Source organism: Spea bombifrons, chromosome 4 (genome assembly GCF_027358695.1).
Source record: "Spea bombifrons isolate aSpeBom1 chromosome 4, aSpeBom1.2.pri, whole genome shotgun sequence".
NCBI lineage: Eukaryota > Metazoa > Chordata > Amphibia > Anura > Pelobatidae > Spea > Spea bombifrons.
The window spans coordinates 46,822,659-46,843,138 of record NC_071090.1 but is presented as its reverse complement, the minus strand read 5'-3'; the positions used below and the strand labels follow the sequence as shown (position 1 = coordinate 46,843,138).

General features: G+C 36.3%; 1 protein-coding gene across 2 annotated transcripts in view; it reads left to right on the top strand.

Annotated features, from left to right (window-relative positions):
• The window catches only part of PTPRB (protein tyrosine phosphatase receptor type B), a 47,192-nt gene that overhangs the window by 13,563 nt on the left and 13,149 nt on the right, over nt 1-20,480 (top strand). Inside the window, exons 1-15 of one of the 2 annotated variants that reach the window (XM_053462402.1) lie at nt 47-737; nt 965-1,235; nt 6,292-6,570; nt 6,745-7,002; nt 8,228-8,491; nt 9,001-9,267; nt 9,893-10,153; nt 10,669-10,935; nt 12,382-12,645; nt 13,685-13,948; nt 15,384-15,647; nt 17,737-18,000; nt 18,394-18,663; nt 19,109-19,372; nt 19,617-19,880. In XM_053462402.1, the coding sequence (XP_053318377.1) occupies nt 684-737; nt 965-1,235; nt 6,292-6,570; nt 6,745-7,002; nt 8,228-8,491; nt 9,001-9,267; nt 9,893-10,153; nt 10,669-10,935; nt 12,382-12,645; nt 13,685-13,948; nt 15,384-15,647; nt 17,737-18,000; nt 18,394-18,663; nt 19,109-19,372; nt 19,617-19,880 (3,775 nt within the window). In that variant the 5' untranslated portion in view covers nt 47-683. Of the gene's footprint in view, nt 1-46; nt 738-964; nt 1,236-6,291; nt 6,571-6,744; nt 7,003-8,227; nt 8,492-9,000; nt 9,268-9,892; nt 10,154-10,668; nt 10,936-12,381; nt 12,646-13,684; nt 13,949-15,383; nt 15,648-17,736; nt 18,001-18,393; nt 18,664-19,108; nt 19,373-19,616; nt 19,881-20,480 lie in introns of those variants that run through there. The other variant, XM_053462401.1, reaches the window with a different exon arrangement.

Here is a 20,480-nt window from a genome sequence, read left to right as displayed (position 1 = left end):
AAGCAAAAGAAGGATCAAACCAGAAAAGTGAAAGTGCTGGCACAGGACAGCAGGGATTAGTGGATGGGCACATGCAATGGTAGCTCTTCACGAGGGGCAAGAAGGTTACTGAAGGTTCAGCAGTCACAGGAAGTTGGCGGGGTTGGTAGCTGCCAAGAAGACAGGCTGCATTATTCTTTAACTCCTGAAGGAGGGGAGGTCTTGGCTATTGCTCTGCCTGGGCTGGATCCTGCCACAGCTCCCTGCTCATTATCGTCGCTTTTAGAATCAGCCAAGGAAACTGACTCTTGATTGCGGAAGTGGATGGAAAAGCCTGAACAGACATAGACTGGGTCAGAATGGCAATGTGGGGGCTGAAAGACATTGCCTTCTATACCCTTTTCTTAAATTATTCCCCTAATCGGATTTTCCTAGCTCCCCTTTCCTTACCTGCACCCCCTTTTAGAAAGAAACAACACGGATTTAGGTGCTAATTTTCTTTACTACCTGTTGAAACATTTCCATGTAGCAAACCCTGCCTCCTGTACTCACTTACCTGGAGAGAAGCCACGCGTTGCAAGTTTATGGACCTCCTTAAAAAAAACATCTTTTCTGCACTTTGGATTACCAAGGAAATCTTTATGTTGGGGATTTGCAATGTAATTTATTATCCAGATAGGATTATTTAAATAAGATTGCTCGCAATGCTAAGATATGTGTGTGGATTGACTTTGTGGATTGCGCTGAACCTCATTAAGGTGAGCTCTTATGTGGATGTATATGTAGATGTGTGCCAATGTATGCTCATATTAGCTGATAATGTGTATTTGTTCCTCACTCTCAGCATCAGATTTCAATTCTGTTTTTCTTTCTGCTTCTTCATATCTAAAATTAACAATAGTAGAATTCTGAGATGATTCCAATATTTTAATGCTATTTATATGTTCTTATGTAACATTACATTGTGGGCATGCTCTTTTCACAGTATGTGGAGCCTGTGAAATGCACCATCAATGTCACAGAGACAAATGTTTCCTCCGAGGCCACTTACATCAAGTGGAGCAGTCCAGGACACCCATGTAACTTTACCTTGACTTACAGTGCAGGCAACTTTTGGGAAACCGCATGCACTCCCATTCAAAAGACAAACAACACCTATGAGTGTATGAAGCCTGGGTTGGAGGCAGGAACCGTGTATGACATAAAAATCATATCTCTTCAGGATGGAGAGATGAAGAATCTTTCTCTACAAACAGGTAAGAGGAGCAGGTGGAAGTGGAGAATACAAGGTAGCATCACATGATGTTCTGTTTGCATACATGCATCCTCCAATCACATTTAATTTCAGAGAGAACATTTTGTATCTGTGCTACAGATGCAAGGGGGTAGCTGAGATGTTGTTAAATGCTCAAATAGGAATTTATGATCTGCTTTCCTGAGTTATGTGTTTTTAAGATTAAAGTGTAAGATTTGTGAAATGTATGTACATATGATGTGGATATTTTTTATTATTATGTTATCTCCTTGTAAACCAATTTCCAATAACCATTGTGTTCTTCAGAAAGAATTTTGGTGTTCTAGAATTTAATGAATGCAAAGAAAATAATAACTTTAGGGCACAATATGCTTCCTTTTGGAGGATCTTTCATCATCTAATTCTCAAGCTGAGCTTTATGTTTCATCCACTAATTCTCAAACTGAGCTTTATGTTTCATCCACTAATTCTCAAGCTGAGCTTTAAATTTCTTCCATAAATAGGATGCTTGTCCATAGTGTATAGCAGGTGCAGCCTCACACCCTCCACTCATAGGTAATCTTAGGTTGTCGGGATTTGTAATAAAGAACAGCTATGTGACTAGAGTTTGCCTGCTTCCCTGTGTTTAACCTGATGTACCCATGTACAGGTAGTTTTAGAGTACTGATCCACATTCAGCTTTAAAATGCAGATTCACAGCCGTTGGTGAGTAGATTTTGATGACTATCGTCAGTGGGAGGAAATTCACTTACTTGAATATAACTAACTCATTTTGCATTAGCTGGTTTTATATTATTTTAGTGAAAGATATATTTTTTTAAATAACGTTGTTAGAACTAGAAAACATTCAGGATATTGTGCCTGTGTGTTAACGTGTATAGCAGCTGTTACCCATGTCTGATAAGTGGCTGACTCTTTATGGTATATCTGCACCTAATAGGAGTTCTAGTGTCCAATCTAAAATGCCATCCTCTCCAGCTTTTGTGATTGGTCTGTAGGCAGTTTGTAATAATCTATAAAGTTAATACCGCACGCGTATTGCATATGCTATTCAACTTACTATGAATTGTGTTGCTACTGTAGCAATATTAATAAACCCCGGTGCTACTGTACATCCATGAATCAGGGGGTGAGTCACGGATCCTGCTGAACAGGATGCTATATAACTGTAACAGAGCTGTATATTTGTGTCCGTTCTGTTTAACTGAAGGTCGGCCTTGTGGCCATAAGAACATATTTATAGTCCAGTTATAGTCCTGAATTCCTGTAGACCTCATTGTCTACCCAGCTGGATACCCAACAGCTTTACTGGTGAGTGATAAAGATAAAATGTGACAAGGCTATATGCATAAATTATGCCATTTCTACCATCATAAAAATTAAAGAGAAGTAGGGTGACACGGTATGAGGAAAATGGAAAATCTTTCTGATGTAGGTACATCTATAGCTTGAATAAGATGCATGGTCATCAAGGATATATTATTTATTGTATCCTGCAATCCAGCTGTCATTTTTTCTTTAAGAACATTCTTTTAGAAACATATTTACTATATACTATTTTGAAAACAAATAGAATAATAGATACCAATTTTTCTGCTACATAAAAACAAAGACCGTATCAACCAATGGGATGTCTGTGCTCATTGTTTAATTTTTAGCCATTTGCTTCAGACCTTCTCTTTACACATATTCATCTCCAAACATATTCACAATGTATTTTTTCTTCTAAATAAAATGTCCCCAGAGAGCAAAGATGCTACAGGTCTTCCTTCAAGAAAAGGAATACTGTTGCTAAGTGGTAATATTTCTGTTCACACTGTCTTTCCACTTCAAAATCCAAATAAAAAAGTATAATACAGCATTTGTATTATAGTCACATTCTTTAAGTATGGTTTACTCCCAACTCCCACCTGTCAACTAGTTGGTGGTACTATTTAGTTCTCATGATTCAGTTCGCTCTTTCTATTTCTATTTGTGTGTCTGTCACAATTACTACATAACTTAACCTGCCTTTAAGGTAGTTTACCTGGCTCCATAAAAAATACGATAAAATTAGTAAAAAGTATTGTGGTGCACTTCAATTAGTAATGTAATAACATTATGGTTGATTGAGAAGTACATTTTCAAGATTAAGTGCTTGTCAACCTGGCAATGTATATATGGTAATGCACATTGTTAGTAAGGAGCATCTAAGTAAAGATCACTGAATGTTGGGCTTTTAATACTTCATAGTAGTAGTGCAGCAGCTCAGAAAACAGGTTCCAAGCAAGGTATTTGTGTGTGTTAGAGTGAGCGTGTGTTATAACTTGTGTGTAAATGAGTGAGTGCGTGTATGACATAGTGTGTAAGTCTATGTGTTGCAGTCAGTGTGTGTATTGTGTAAGTGTGTGTATGGTGTAACCGTGTGTATGGTACGATTGTATTACATTCAAGGGGTCAAGCCTTGGTGCTAAGGAATGACTTTGCAGTAATGTGTTTGTGGGGCTTGAAAGGTTAGGAAGGTCTTCTTCTCTCACTCACATTTATACTCACTGAGAGAAGTGGAATGCTGTGATATGACATTATATCTCAGTGCTCAACTTCACATAGCAATGCTGAGACCATGGGAGTGGTGATGAGAGTGATAAGCAATGGTACTCTGGGGCACTCTTTAGCATGGGGCCTTTGGCAGAAGGTATGTTTTCCCCCTGAAGGCAGCCCTGAATGATACACAGTTTACTAATCTAGTTAAAGTTAGTTCCATATGATGACATTGGTAAGAAGATTATAACCATAAAAGATTATAAAATATCCTTTACTATATATATATATATATATATATATATATATATACATATATAAAAACGGATAAATAGAGACAGACACATGCAGATCCATTTATAAGATAATCAATCTATCATCAGTCTTTTACTGCCACGCTCATGGGTACATTGCCCTGTTTGAATAATTTGAATCAACCCTTGTGAACAATTGCCCCCTGGACCAGCCTACCCCTGTTGCTGAGTTAGCAGTGGTTTCACTATAAATAGATATCATAGTAACATAGTAATTTCGATTTAAAAATACACCATCAGGTTCAACTTTGCTGTTGGGAACAAACTAATCCTGTCCTAATGCACAATTACATCCTTTTATATTATTCTTTGTTCAAAGAATCATCTCCATATTTAAAGGGATTTATTGAATTTGACAGCAGAACAGCTGTGTGTAGGGAATTTCACATCTTTATTGTTCTTTCTGTAAAGAAACCTGTTTGCTGTTTTAAGTGAAAGTTCCCTTCTTCAAGTCTGAATACATGACCTCTTGTTCTTTGCTCAGTCCTAGAAATGAACAGGTCATAGAGCGTTTGGTATTGTCGAGTTATTTAAGAAACCGTCTTGTTGGTTAATCAAACAACTAACATAGCTAATTGCAATTTATCATATGTCTAAGGTTCAGTGAAAGACTAGACATTTAAGCTTCTATAATATATGAAATCATTCAGATTTCGAGATCACTTACATCATTTCTGCAGGAAAGTTTAATCTTCCCCATATTTATGACTTGTGTATACAGACAGGAATGTCCCATTTTCCTAGAAGACAAAATCAAAACAAAAAGTATAAAAAATGAGTAATAGCATGAATGACAAAATATCTTAATGACTCACCCCTGTATCATACAACACATTTGAGACACTACAGCAGTAACCTTTTCATTAATGTTTTTATTATGGAACATTATAAAATGGCCAGATTCATCTTCAGAGAATACTGCTTAAACTTTGTAAAATGAATAAGAAATACAAGAATCCTCAAATCTGACATTTAAAATGATTATTCAAATTAATTTTTAAATCCTGGATATAAAAATGAGGTATATATTTTTACAGACAAGAGGGTTGATTCTTGTATAGATCTTAGATGTCAAATGGCACACTAATTGTAATTTATAAGAAAAAATATGGACACTGAGATAAAATACAAATCTTAGTATATATTTCATAAAGTGGCAACTCGCCATGCAGCAGGTGGAATTGTCCAAGAACAAGTGGCGTATCTCCCTCACGTTCTTCGTACTGAGCATCTTGATATTATCTTCTTGACTTCTTGAACTAATGTCCCGGGTTACATTTTCAAGAAAATTTCACTTAATTTCAAAGTTTGCACGGCTTGTGGATCTGGTATTTTCACCCATAAGTAAAGTGGGTGATATTGCTTGATGGCCCGCCGCCAGCAAAGAATTTTTATAACAATGTAAATGGCTTAAGTGTTTGTTTCCAGACAGAACTCTCGCACTGCAGGCACTTCCCAAACTCATTGTTCCTTTGTTCTAACGGATGTTAAAGGGACTAAGTGTTTTGTTTTCTGGGCCAGATAGATTAGATAAAGTCTGGATTTCTAAACTGCACCTTGTAGGCACGCAAGCTTTTTTTTTCTCTTTTTGCTCTCTATGTGACATGACTAGAAAAATGTTCAAAGAATTAAGATTCCTGTACGTCTGAAAACTTGGCTCCTTCTCCTTCATTTACCTCCTTGTACTTAAAAAAATAAGCATATGATCGTGTCATTATTATTTTAATCATTTAAACAAATCCGAGACTTTTGTGTGGTCCAAAAGCATCATCTGATATTTTCTCTGTTCGATTTGTTTTAACTCCATATTTGTTATCAAACCCACTTTAGATTTCAAAAAGCTGTCTGTCTATGCTGCCACTATTTATACCACCTGTTTGATGCCTGCCCTTAACGGTTCCTATGTCCTTTCTCTTTATTATACTTCCTATTTTCAGAAGAATGCAATACATTTCAATTTATATACAAAATGTTAAATTAAATTATGACCTAAAAGACTGCAAGCTCTAAGGTTCAAGGACCTCCTTTCCTAATGTATTCATAACTATTTTACCTCGATCATTACTAATGTGCTTATTAGATGACTGCAATTATTATGCCTTTTTTATCATACTGAAATCTGTAAAGCACTATATATGTCTATTAGTGCTATATAAATAAAAAAGCTACAACATACAAAATATCTTTGGTTTCTTATGTAAGTATGTACTTCTTTGTTTCAAGATCCTCTACCACCTGGTCAGTTTGAAGTGAGAAAGAGCACAGTCACATCAACAAGTTTCCAGGTCTCTTGGACGGCTTCTCCAGGCTCGGTGGATCAATATGAACTGCACCTGCTTGATAACAAAAAGGAAAGTGTCCAAAAACTTGAAATCCCTGGTAATATTTCGAGAAAAGAAGCCACATTTACTAAACTTATCCCAGGCACTAGATATGGCATTATCATCACAGCTATTTCTGGAAACAAGAGCACGCCTACTATTCTAATTAACGGGTCCACAGGTATGACAATTAACGTAGTCACTTAACTCCCACTCTTCATCTGAATAAGTAATCATTTCTTCTTCAAGTTAAAGAGACTGTAATCCTCATCTCACTTGTCTTTCATGACAGCTTTAGAAACCTCAGACAGACTTAGAATTATGTGTTTCCAATAACCTGTTTTCCATTTATTAGTTCCAAGTCCAGTGAAGAGTATCAATGTTTTTAGCAAGCCAGACAGTATCCATGCGTCATGGGTGCCCGGCTCGGGGAACGTAGAGCTTTACAAGCTGCTGTTATTGGACCAAGACCGAACAACTACAGAAATTGTCCTGGAAAATACTGTTACAATGCACACTGTTTATGGCCTTGTCCCTGGACACGTATATAACCTTACTGTGCTTACTGAGGCCGTAGGCCTGAAGAACGGGAACTCCGTATTAATACAAACAGGTACTATGACAGTGAGTTTATGTGGATTTACTTGGATTTCCAACCCCCTTTTCACAGTACCAGTTCTTTTATCTTTTTATCACTTCCAAAAAGACAGTCTGCCAGATTTTTCTATTAGATGATGCACTACCAGCCACACACTTCAGATTTTAAATGTCATATCCTAAAATAGTTTTTTTTGACATTTTTGCTTCTGAATGGCCAATTGTACTTTTATTAATAAGATCAAAATCTCTTCAGAAATTTGGCCCAATACCAATTGTATACAGTTATTTTTTTTTTTTGCCTAAAATGTATATTTAGTACCTCTGTAGTTACAGCTGTCTACTCAACAACATTTGTATTTTCCTTCTTTTAACATACATTGGCAAATGCAGGGTAAGTTCTAGACTTGACAAATATATTTTTTCAAGGGAATCTATTGATGTACAATATTCTTGACTCGTACAATTATTCTACAAACATGTTTTCTAGCTCATAAACTCTAGTGCTGCAAGGGAGAGTTGGTAGGGGAGTTTGCAGGTGAGTTGTGGTTTTTAACTGTCTCACGTCACTATTCATTATGCATGGCCAATGCAACCAAGTTTATCCTTCAATGAGGGCTGAGCTGGCACTGTATACTGCATAATTCAATGGGAATTATTATACAAGGCTAGCCAAAAGCTCTTACAGAAGCTTACTAGAGCTGGGCCTTCATAATGTAAAGTAAAGTCAAGAAAGTGAAACACAACTCTCCTGCAAGCTTTTTCTATAGGGAATCAAGCCTGATGACACTCAACACCTCAAGTCTGCCCATTACTTTGCCCATCCAACAACTTATTTTATACAAGCAAATGCCTATTATAGCAGAACATACCCCATACCTTAAATTTAACTTGTCTTATCTTAAGGAGGGCTTTACATTTTTTAATCTACTCTGGTATATATGCTTGGTTGTGATGTTGCCTTGAGAAGTCCTATGCATCCCCCAGCTCACATATCCTTTTAGTGTTCATATGAACAGTTTTTGATTGCTATGGGGTCCTTCACAAAACACAGGCAGAATTGTGCCATTTGTTCCAACTGATTTATTAATTAATCTAAACCACTGTAATGTGCGCCAGTTGGATTATTCTGCTCCAAGCCCTTTAATGTAAAATGCTCCCATGTAGCATTTTAACCAATGTTAAATTAGTTAAGGGATAATTTCACTATATTTCACATAATACAATGTCCTTTTTATTAGCGCCTGCTGAGGTATCCGAATTATCTGTACAGAGTGATGGAAGCTCAAATACTCTACGAGTCCGATGGAAAAGACCTCAAGGCAAGCTAGATTTCTACAATGTCACAGTATCTGACCAGGATTCAATCAAATATAGCAAGACTGTACCATCTGGGCTTACAGAGGTCACCTTTACTGACCTTACTCCAGGACGGCTTTATCAGATCAACATCACCACCGTTGCTGGTGAATTAGGCACTAACAGGATGGCAACTGGTAGAACCAGTAAGTATTTGGGGACTTGTGTCATAATTGTCTGTTATTATAACCTTGTATAAAATGTGTTTCTATATAATAGTAGATATGATGTATGTGGTCTTTATAACATCCCTTAAAAATCTCATGGCAGAAGTAAACAAGCAAAAATTTTAATTTTGTGTAGTTCTCTTATTATGTCCATTGTATTAAACAAGAAGGGTTTTATACCAAAAGATGTATTTTCCAATTAAAACACAAGTTACTTGGATTACTTAGTCAGTGTACCTCATTTTTTATTTATACATCTTTAAAATTAAGTTTTCAGTATGAGTATATCATTTTCTGTTATATGCAGACACAAAAACAATAGAATTTTTATTTTCTAGTCCATTGTTAATGACTTTTTTCATTAATTCTATTCTTCATCGTGTCGTACTTCTTGGAAATTCCTCATTAGAACCTTTTTACGAGCTTTCATAGAAATTTTATTTTTTGCATTTATAAGTGCTTTTTTTATTTCTACTTTTTTTATCTAGTTCCTGAGAAAGTTTCGGATTTGAAAGCAATCAGTGATGGGCTAAAAGGACTTAAAGTGAGCTGGCTGCCACCTTCTGGAGACTGGGAAAAATACAAAGTTGTGCTATTCAACCACTCTTCTGTATTGCTGAACGCTACCGTAGAAAAACACCAAAGAGAGTATATTATTTCAGATACTGGCCTCATCCCTGGGAGACTGTATGGCGTTGCTCTTGTTGTGGAGAGTGGGGGATTAGAAAATGTTGCTCACTGCAAAGGCAGAACAGGTTAGTTGGTTCACATTCTATAAACAATAAGAAGTGAAACTATGACATACATAGCAAGTGAAAAGGTATCACCAAAAGTGGGGGATCAGTAGGAAGCTATAAGCTCACACAAGTACGCACCCCTCTTCTCAATGTCAAACAGGATTTAGTAGATTGAGTCTTGCCAGGTTAAGTACAATATAATGTCAGTATGAGTCACTGAATCAGACACTTAGTAGGAACTCTTTGTCAAAAAGACTCAAGTCAGCTCATCTCCACTTGGAAAGGCTTTAAGAAACTAGATTATTAGTAAATTTGCTAGGTTGTAGTTGCCAACCTCAATCTGAATTGTATTAGAATCTAAGTGGGAGACAACGAGCAGTTGTTTGTTTTGTAAGTGGTTTGGGCTGGAAGTGTCTTGCTGGCAGTGAGCACAGAGTTTGGCATAACCTTCTTTTGAAGCCCAGTTAGTGAAGCCAATACAAGGGGTCACAATCATACTGTATACATCGGCAAACGTCTGCATTCTACATGTATCTTTCACTGTAATGCCTAGGGGTCTTGTGAAAAAAGCAATAACACAACAGCCAGCTCATACAACAGAAAAAGTTTTTTTTAAACAGAAATATGTATTTTTTTCCAACAGCTCCTCAGTCTGTCCTGCATCTTCGGGTTAAACATGCCAATGAATCTTCCCTTAGTATCATGTGGGTGCCACCTTTTGCTGAATGGGATAGATATGTGGTTTTGCTGACAGACAGAGACCTTACGCTCATTAACAAAGTTATTCCTAAAGACGCCAAAGAGTTCACCTTCACAGATCTTGTACCAGGCAGAAAATACTCAGCCACAGTCATAAGTATGAGTGGCGATTTACGTAGCTCAACGTCTGTTGATGGAAGAACAGGTGAGAGCATTTCTTGAATGTATTTTGTTTAAGATATTTTTCCATACATTATGACTTGCTTTTAAAAAATTGATCTTGGTACAAATTTTGAAATGTGATCTTTCCTATCTGCCATTTGAGGTTGTTGTCCAGTCATCACAAATTCCATTAGTTGCTAGAACACGTTTCTATCTTTGACAAAGCTGAAAAAAAGCAAAATCTAAATAGATATAGAAAATAATAATACAATCTTAGTCATTTTAATGATATGCATGGACACATTAACAATGCAAAAAATAATCACATAAATGAACTTAAGATCAGCAATGGCATGCTGCAAATCTAGTCCTCTCTAAAATGGGACATTCCTGCAAGGTCTACTTTTTATGGCTATGGACTATTGTAGTAAATATCATGTTTCCCAACATTTTGAGTGGAGCATACATTCTTCAAATGAATAAAATGTTCATTGTCATACATATAATTAGGCTGTGAATATGTATTTGTTTCTTTTTCTAAATGTGCCTTTTAAATAGTCCCAGCACAGGTATCAACTCTCAATGTAGCAAACCTGGGGTCCACAACAAGCTTACAGACTGACTGGACAAGGGGTCGAGGAGATGTGGACTCTTACCAAGTTCTACTGATCCATGAGAACATTGTCATTAAAAATGAGAGTGTATCCAGTGAAACCAATAAGTACAGTTTCCATTCCCTCAAGCCAGGAGGACTCTACTCCGTTGTGGTGACCACCGTTAGTGGAGGAGTTTCATCAAGGCAGACTATTGCAGAGGGCAGAACAGGTAATACCGTTGGTTTTTTTAATTTGTTAGTAGTTGAGAAAATAATGTTGCAGAAAAAGATAAAAGAAATGCATTATTCTAAAATTACTATACAATAATGGCCCTGTCATTCAACAGTAAGTATGATTTTAAATCTTTTTTGTTATAATGTTGTGTTGGATTATATTTAATTTAGAAGAGGTTTTTTTTATTTCGAATTTAGTATTTTTTGTAGAATACACTGTAAATTGAAAAAAGCATTCATGATGAGTAGGTGTACGCAGGTTTAAATTTGTTTTTCTCTTTTTATTGTAATACAAAAATCACTATAGCACCCTTGATAAAAAAAACACCTGTTAATAGGGTTGTGATGTCATGTACCATATTTGAGCTCTTATGGGAGACACCTACATAACATATTATTATTTCAATTAAAAAAAACTGAAAAGGAAGGACACGTCATACTAAAAATTATTATTACACATAACTAGTATTATTATTAAACTTTATAGTAAATGATCAATAATAGAGCAGAAACAGAAAAATATGTAAACTAGACTGCAAGCTCTATGGGACACGAAGGAGGTTCCGTTCCTGATGGAAAAGCTGTACCTGCCTTTTTATTATGTTTATATGCTGTTTCTGCATTACATACATACATACATACAACACATTCCCCCCCGAAATATTAGAGGAGATCTTATTGAGGGGATAAAGACTACTTGAAAAAAGTCAGCATACAGGAAGCAGGAACATTAAGACAAGAAAAAAATGTTTAATTACAAAAGATCAGCAAAATCCTCAGGATCATAGCTATGTGAACTTAATCATGCCGTTTCCTTCCTTCAAGTGATTATTTTCCTGCACTCAAGGGACATACCTCGACTCCTTTAAACAATAGGCATGTAGCTTGCTCAAAAAAAATAACGTTAACGTTTAAAATAATAAAGATAACGTGCAGTCTGTCACCACTCTGGTCGCAGCACGCGCGGTATGTTATCTCACCACTAGAGGGCAGGAGAGGCCATTTTTAGGTGTGAGTGGTTAAGGGAACCTTTGCTTCTGTAGTTAATTCTAAGTTACTTTACATGTGCCTTCACAATTGGAACATTAGCACATTAGATCATTTGTACAAATGAGGGTTTACTATTTAGTGATCTAAATGAAGCCTCTGCTTCACTGGGAACACAGATGTGCCATTTCCCTGTCTACAGCCAGTGGGTTTAATTTAGATCCACGCTTCTTTGTCAGTGTCCTAATAAGAGAATGTGATTAGGTTCTTGAATAATGAAAACCCCAGTGTTATCTCTATAGCTTTCTCACATCATTGCTTTGATATTGTTTGCCAGACAAATAATTAATGTAGAAAGAACCCAAAATATCAACAGGATATTCATATACAAATAATAAACATTACCCTGAAGCATTTATGCTAATTATTAATCTACTTTGTTTGTTTTTTCCTAGTCCCCTCCAGTGTAACTGGCGTCACGGTCAGTAATTTTGGTCGGAGTGACTACCTTAGCGTATCTTGGCTTCCAGCTGCCGGTGATGTTGATAGCTATTTGGTAGTGCTGTCTCACCATAGTAACATCCTCCCACCGTTAGCTGTCTCAAAATCTGTCACCGAGTGTTCTTTCAGCTCTCTCACTCCTGGGAGACTTTACAATGTGACGGTAATCACAAGGAGCGGGAAGTTTGAGAACCATTCTTTCAGTCACGAATGGACAGGTAAGGGTCCTGCTCCATCACACTACATATGCACGGTGAAAAAACAGTTCTGTGTAAATAGTTGTGGTTTGCACCCACTTACTTTACTAAGCATTGTGCTGCTCCACAATGTGGCAGGGTTCTCTAGCAAGAAGGGGTGAGCTGGGCCTGTATAATGTATAATTCATAGTGTGAATTTAAACTATTGTGATATGTAGATTGCCTGTTGATGTAATTCATATAAAGATAAGGAATTAATGTAGAAGTAGTTGTCTAAGAGAGCTACTAAAACACATATGATATCTTCTTAATGGATTCTAATGACCTATATAGATAAGATTGGATTTACAAGCTTTCTGTTTACCTTCTTATTGAACCCAGAGTCTAATACATCTGTAATTGGAAGAACGTTGTTCACATGTACATGTTAGTTACCTCTATTAAGACATAAAGATAAAATTGCCCAAAGAATTTGTAATGCGTTTTGTACCTTGTACTAAGGTGCAGAATACATCATGGCTGGTTGCATTGAATTTCTAATTTTCACAACCTAGAACCATTAGCCTTTCTTTGTGCAGAGTCTTGAAACTTTATTCTTTTTACCTCAATGTATCAAAGGGGATGGATATCATCTCCTGTCTTCTGTCAATGATTTTCTGTCTACACTTGCTACCTCTTAAGATGCCCAAACTACATTACTCCCCATTTAAATACTTGGTGCATTCTTTCTTTTGGAAGTCCAAGTCCATCAAAATGCAAAATCAGTGCTGTCTGTGAAAATAAGTATTCTAGGGAGTGCTTTAAAAAATGTGATCACTTTTATCATAGTATAAGAACTTTATTTGCAATTGTAATTTTTTCCCAGAGCTGTAATTTTATTTGATTGTTACTGAGAGTAAAGGGAATTCCTGATCATATGGCTTTGCAGTGTAAGCTAATTATATAATAATGTCCTGGCAAGAAAATGCATTTTGATAAATTACTTCTACACACAAACACTGCTTTCTATCTGAACTATAACTATAAATTCATCTTCATACGATTCTGCATCTCTTTTCAGTTCCTTCGGCTGTCCAAGGGCTAGCAGTGAGCAACGAAGCAAGAAGTGACTACCTCAAGGTGTCATGGCTCCGCGCTATTGGAGACTTTGATAGTTACCAAGTGACCATTAAAAACAACAATGACTTCATACAAACCAAAATAGTCACTAAATTAGAAAATGAATGCGTCTTTACAAATCTCGTGCCAGGAAGACTATACAGTGTCACTGTTAGTACCAAGAGTGGGAAATATGAAACCAGCACCATGGCTAGCGGTAGAACCTGTAAGTCTACTAACATGAAGTAGTAACTCTGTAAAATGATTTTTATGTACATAGTGAATCAGCTTACCACCTACCATGTCCAGTACCAAAAGGTACATAGAGGTCGCGCCACTAAACTCTCTATAAAAAAAAAAAATCACCAGAAATTCCCAAAATTTAAAGTTGCTTGTCGTCAAATGCCTTTGCAAAGAACTTACAGATTAATGATGTTGTGTTAGTATGCAAAGTTATGTTAACCCTTAAGTCCTCTGACCACTCAACCTCTTAATGAATAGACCCATGTGTGTCTTCAATGGGTTAGACATGTTTTACAAAGTTTGTAGACTGCTACAATAAAAAATGTTATTGTCCTGTTAAATAACCTGTAGATGTGTATCTCTAATGCAAACTTCATTAGCTAAAGTCATCAGCAAATGTAACACAAAACATTTTTCTCAGTGCAGATTGCGATTGCGCAATGTTCACTTTCGTTACCCTTAGCTAAAGAAAGATGTAATGGACCAGGTCCTGTTTGCAATGTAGTATCTTCTGTTTGAGGAATATATAATTCATAATTACCCAATATTGCACTGGCCAACAGTTAAAATATCCAAAAGATACACACTGTACCCTGTCTATAAACAGCATACCAGAGTTTTACTTATCATTAATCATGCAGACATTTACACAAATTAACTCACAAACCCGTTAACGTAGCAAACATCACTGCTTTGTTGGCTTGTTTTAAACTCAATTAGCCATAAAAGGTATACTGCTGAATAAATAATAAAACAAAATAACAGCTTATGACACACTTAATGTTTCATAAAGAGATGCAGCTTTTTGTATTTTACTTTGTCAGTCAGTTGATCAACACCGTAACACGCTGGTAGGGCACATTCAGCAATTTCACAGCTTTATTAAAGATGTACACATTCTCTGCGTGGGACGATGTGAGAGTAAAATATAATACATGTCCTGGTCTTAGATATCATTACAATATGTTTGATGTGATCACTGTATCTGTACATAAACAAGTAGAAAGCAGTAGCTAATGATGGGGTATTTAGCTTGCTTAAGTAAACCTTTAGACAAGCTCAAAAATACGTGTGAATGTGATAAGCTTTGGGTATTTTTGGTGTTATCACTCTATTTACAGCAGACACTACTTTTGTCTCATTGTCACTTGTCTCCATGATTTGTCTTGTAATTGACTGAAAACCAAAAGTCAGTAAGAATTCACCTTCAATTCCAAATGTATCTTTGTTTAATTGTGTTTCGGTGCTAGTCCCATTGACTGCTTTATCTGTACTGACTGCTATAAATGTTATAAACAATCGTATCTGTTAATTTGTCATGTTCTACGTATATGATTAACTTATAATAAGGTATTACCAATGCTTCAAGGAATATGCTTGCCAACATGAAGATAATTGAATCATTTGTTGTCTCCTAGTCCCAGAGACTGTGAAGAAACTCACACTAGCTAGCAGGAGTAGTGAAGAGCTGCACGTGACTTGGTCAAGAGCGGACGGTGATGTGGATCGCTATGAAATCCAGCTGCTCTTCAATGATATGAAAGTATTCCCACCTATAACTCTGAGCAATACTGCTGCTGAATATCGTTTCACCTCCCTCACCCCTGGAAGGCTTTACAAGATTGTCATTTTGACGTTCAGCGGTGACGCACAAAAAGCAACATTTGTGGAGGGCTTAACAGGTAAAGTGTTGCATACACGGTGGACTTACTACAAGATAGGAACTTAAAATATTCAGAGCAACAGTGACAACTAAGATAAGCGACAAAGCTTTGCTTATGTGAAGTTAAATGGCAAGAAACCATATGTCCCCTTTGATACTTGTGTAGTATAGATGAATTACAAATATATGAAAAATGAATAATATAGTAATACTGTATATAGTAAAATATAATAATATCATAAATAGAAAATGAAAATTACCTGGATGTAAATTTGTACTTCACATTTTCTCTTGTTGGCAGTAGTTGCTGGCAGGGCTAAAACTTTCCTGAAATTAGGCAGTTAAAGTGACTTGCACCCCAAAAATGTTGCATTAAGAGAGCATACCAAATGGCCCAGTTGTGTTTAAAACCATTACAAAAGGTTTTAGGATATATATATATATTATAAATTCAAAAGGACAGTTACTAGAATTCTCATGGCACATTTCTTGTTAAAATGTCTCTTTTCCATAAATGGTAAAACTATGAAAATATGTATAGAAAAAAAAGCCACCAGGAAGGTTAGGCAATCAAACATTGGTGTAATATAGGAGGCTCATTAGGAACAAATCTATATTTATTAGAAGCCATTAAACCAGCATATCCATAGAGTTCGGAATACAAAGAAAAAGAACTATGCCTGGAGGATTTTGTCCCATCATAAATTTTGAATCTGTTCTACAGCTGACCTACACAGTAGAGTCTGAATCACAAACTGACTTGTATTTAAGTAATTTTGGGATTCTGTTAACACTGTCCATTGTACTAATGTGGTAATCTATAAAATGTCTATAAGATGTCATCAAATGGCCAGCGAGGGGGTCTTTATGCCACCGCTTTATCAATCTGCCGCCTATGAGCAGGGACATCTCTCTGGTAGAACAACAATCGTGATACGCTGCTCACAAATAACAACACTTCTTGAATTGAGTTTCAGCTACTTATCTTCACTGTCAGTTATGGGCATTTGGCATGTGCAAAGTATAGATTAATTATCTAGGTAATATATCTCGGACAAGATATATTGGCACACACAATAAGTAAATGGTAGAGTCCTCTGGGGAAAAAAACAGTTATGGAAAAAGTGCAAGAATATGAGATAACAAGAAATTATGTTGCAAAAGAGGCAAGTTTAAAGAAATCTTGCCAAAAAAAAGCTTTTTCGTCTGTTAAATGACTAAAGTAATGAGTCACATGCATGATTACATCCTGTTCAAGAACAAATTGATTTACTGCTAATATTGCAGTGCATTGTTTAATAGGAAAGTATGCATTAGGCAGAGAAGCTTTGCTTTTAATCTGAAACAACAAATAAATAAAAAATACATTTAGTACAGTTTCTGCTCAGTGCTCAGGTGTCCTGATAAATCAAATCATTTGGCAGTAGTGATTTGTATATTTTATTTAAAAAAAAAAGAGTTAAGTGATAGCTCCGTAAACTAGTAGCCTAATAAACTGTGTAACTGCACATTGTGTGCCAGGAGAAAATAAGATGACTGATTAGAACTCCTTTAAATACCTTAATCTGAGTTGACTCTGACGCGGATAGTGGAACGGTAATGAGCTTCATAAAGCCCAATGTTTCTATCTCAAAAGTAATAGACTGTGTAAAGTGTTGGGGACTAAATTAAATAAAGACTGAAGGAAATAAAGTGGGCTAATTATTCCCACTTTTGTACTAAAAACAGCATTACAAACATCATCCTTAGGACTTCAAAATGCCAACACTCTTCCCCGAAATATATCTTTATTTAAGTTCATTTTTGTGTCATTAGGGTATTTTTTGTCAGACAAATAACTGTCATGTGGCACAAATGCGGGCATGGATAAGTTGTAGTCATAGAACCTGAAAAGGCGTCTTAAAGGTTTCATCGAGAGCAAGGAATGAAATAAGAGATCTGCTATTTGCTGGGTAGAGAGTGCAATTCATGTCTTGTCTAAATTAGACAGCGCCTTTAAACAAACCATACATTGTAAACCTGATTTCCATGCATAATATGTCATTATCAGTTGTGTATGATTGCTAGGCTTGTTCTCATGCATCACAACACACTTTCTTTCTCTCTAGTCCCCAGTGCTGTGAAGAACATTCACATTACAGCCAACGGAATGACAAGCTGCTTAAAAGTGAACTGGACACCTGGTGGAGGTGATGTTGATTCATATACTGTGACTGTCAATCGCCAAAGCTACCAAATAGAATCGCAGACCATATCAAAGCATGTCTACGAACATACATTCTGCAACCTGGATCCGGGTGAACAATACAAAATCGTGGTACAGACAAACAGTGGGGCTTTGCACAAAAACCTAACGTCCCTTGGGCGAACGTGTAAGTAAATATGCATTACTTGGCAATTTCTACTTTTTAATTGTTCATTTCAACATCTGTGTCTTTTTTCTTTAGGGCAGACTGGGCAGGTTTTTTTTCTTAAGGACAGGATGAGCAATCTTTATTAAAAGAAAGATGTGATAATCCTATGCTTTAAATTATTATTAGTTTTTACACTCATTCTCAAAAGCACTTTCAGAGGAGTACCCTTACCCATTAAAAGTCTACAATGCAGTTTTCATAAAATATTTTATGTTTACTATATATATATATATATATATATATATATATATACAGGGACATGTTCTTAGAATTTTAGTTTCAGGCAAAATGCATAAAATGGCATATATATATTTATATTTTAAGAAACAATTTTTGTTGTTATTTTTCCAGTTCCTGCAGCAGTTCGCAAGTTATCGGTTGATAATGTTTACACCAGTCATTTGCTAGTAGTCAGCTGGCAGAGTGCACAGGGCATTGCAGACAGATATGACATCCTTCTTCTTACTGAGCAAGGCTCCCTTATAAGTAATAAAACGGAGCCAGCCACCTCAAAAACGCACAAGTTTGAAGACCTGGTGCCTGGAAAAAAATACAAAATTCGTGTCTTTACCATCAGTGGAGGCCTTTTCAGCACACCAGAAGAAGCTGTGGGGAGAACAGGTAATTATTGCATACTTACAAGACTCATAAAAGGCAAAATCCTGACCTGTGTAATAGAACATTCCAAAAGAAGATAATATATACTGTAAAATAAAGTCACTATTCTAACAATAACTAACTATGGCTATGTAACTTGGTGACAAATTAGTATTTTCTTTGGTCGAGCACAAAAAAACGAATGCTGAATACTACTTGTGTAAGGGACTAGATGTCTCATCTCATAAAACTGGAATACTTGGAATTTCAGTTTTCCAGGCTCACAAGTATCTTTCTCTTAATGGTCATGATTTTAAATTATTCAATTGTCCATTTTATCTGACATTATAAAAACATCCTGCCTACTTTTCTCCCATCAACTGTTTGACTTGTGAAATACAAGTATATGCTGAAATAGTGGATGATCTTGCAGATTGTAAGGATGGTTTGTTTTGGTTCCTATTTACAGTTCCGGCAGCGGTAACTGGATTAAAAATCACAGGAAATAGCACGGACAGCCTGTCATTTACATGGAACAGCTCAGAAGGAGAGTTGGACTCGTATGACATATTCCTGTACAACCCAGATAACACTCTTCATGATCGGAAGTCTGGAAACCAAGTCCTTCAACACTGTTCATTCCATGGTTTACTGCCAGGCCGTCTGTACAAAATGGTGATTGTTACTCACAGTGGGCCACTTACCAACGAGTCTTCAATCCATGGAAGGACAGGTAATGATTGTATCAGTCATTCAAAAGATGAAGCATTTCAGGATGTCCCAATGTCTATTTATTTATTAGCTGTGTACAGCCCATTTGGCAAAAAGAAGACAAATTAAAATGAGTGTTTCATGCACAGCTTTTAAGTTGTGTCTATATTAAATGGCAGTAGAATGCATTAGACCCTGTGATTGATTTACTATTCGGTTAGTAACATTCTGCATAGCTAAGTTGGGGCATTTCTCTTTGTTTGCAGTCCCAGCACCAGTTAGATTTCTGCAAGCTTCAAACCAAAACGCATCTGACAGCCTCTGGTTTACGTGGACACCATCACTGGGAGATGTTGACTCCTATGAACTGATCCTCTATAATCCAAATGGAACGCAGAAAGAAAAGAGACATGGCAACGACCTGAGAGAATGGCATTTTCAGAGTCTAGTCCCAGGACGATTGTACTCACTTGTTGTCATCACCCACAGTGGTGATCTATCTAACAGAGCTACCGCTAGCGGAAGAACAGGTGGGTGTCATTACTGCCAGGTGGCAGTAAGAGTGCGACTTCCATAGTTAATTTCATTAATTGCCCTATAAAATCAAACACCAAATTATTTGTAATAAAAATCTGACATCTTACATAAATGATAGATCAGCTTCTGCTGTTCAGAAGCTATGCAAGCTTGAAATATTAATGTGGGCTTGCGTCTTTATTAATTACTACTTTGCCACTATATCCGCAGCTTTAGTGAAGGTTATATATTTGTGATGTATTGTGAATTTTTGTTTATGAGTAACAAGTCCAGCACAGGTAGGTTAAATCATTCCTTCGTTGTGAACCTACAGAATGTCATGTGTGGATATTAATCCAGTCTCTGTGAGGATGCTGCAACGTAGCTTTCAAACATAAATAAGAATTGGCACATTTTTAAAGTAAAATCTGATTTTTGGGGCCAACTCTAGTGAGGAAGCTAAGCAGTCTTATTCTATATTTAAACAATATATTTTTGGTCTAAACAGAATAAAGTTTATAATTTTACAAACATTAGTTTCAAAATACACTTACACAATATTATAACCAAACTATGGACTATAATGGACTATAAAGGAGACGAGTAGTATTTAC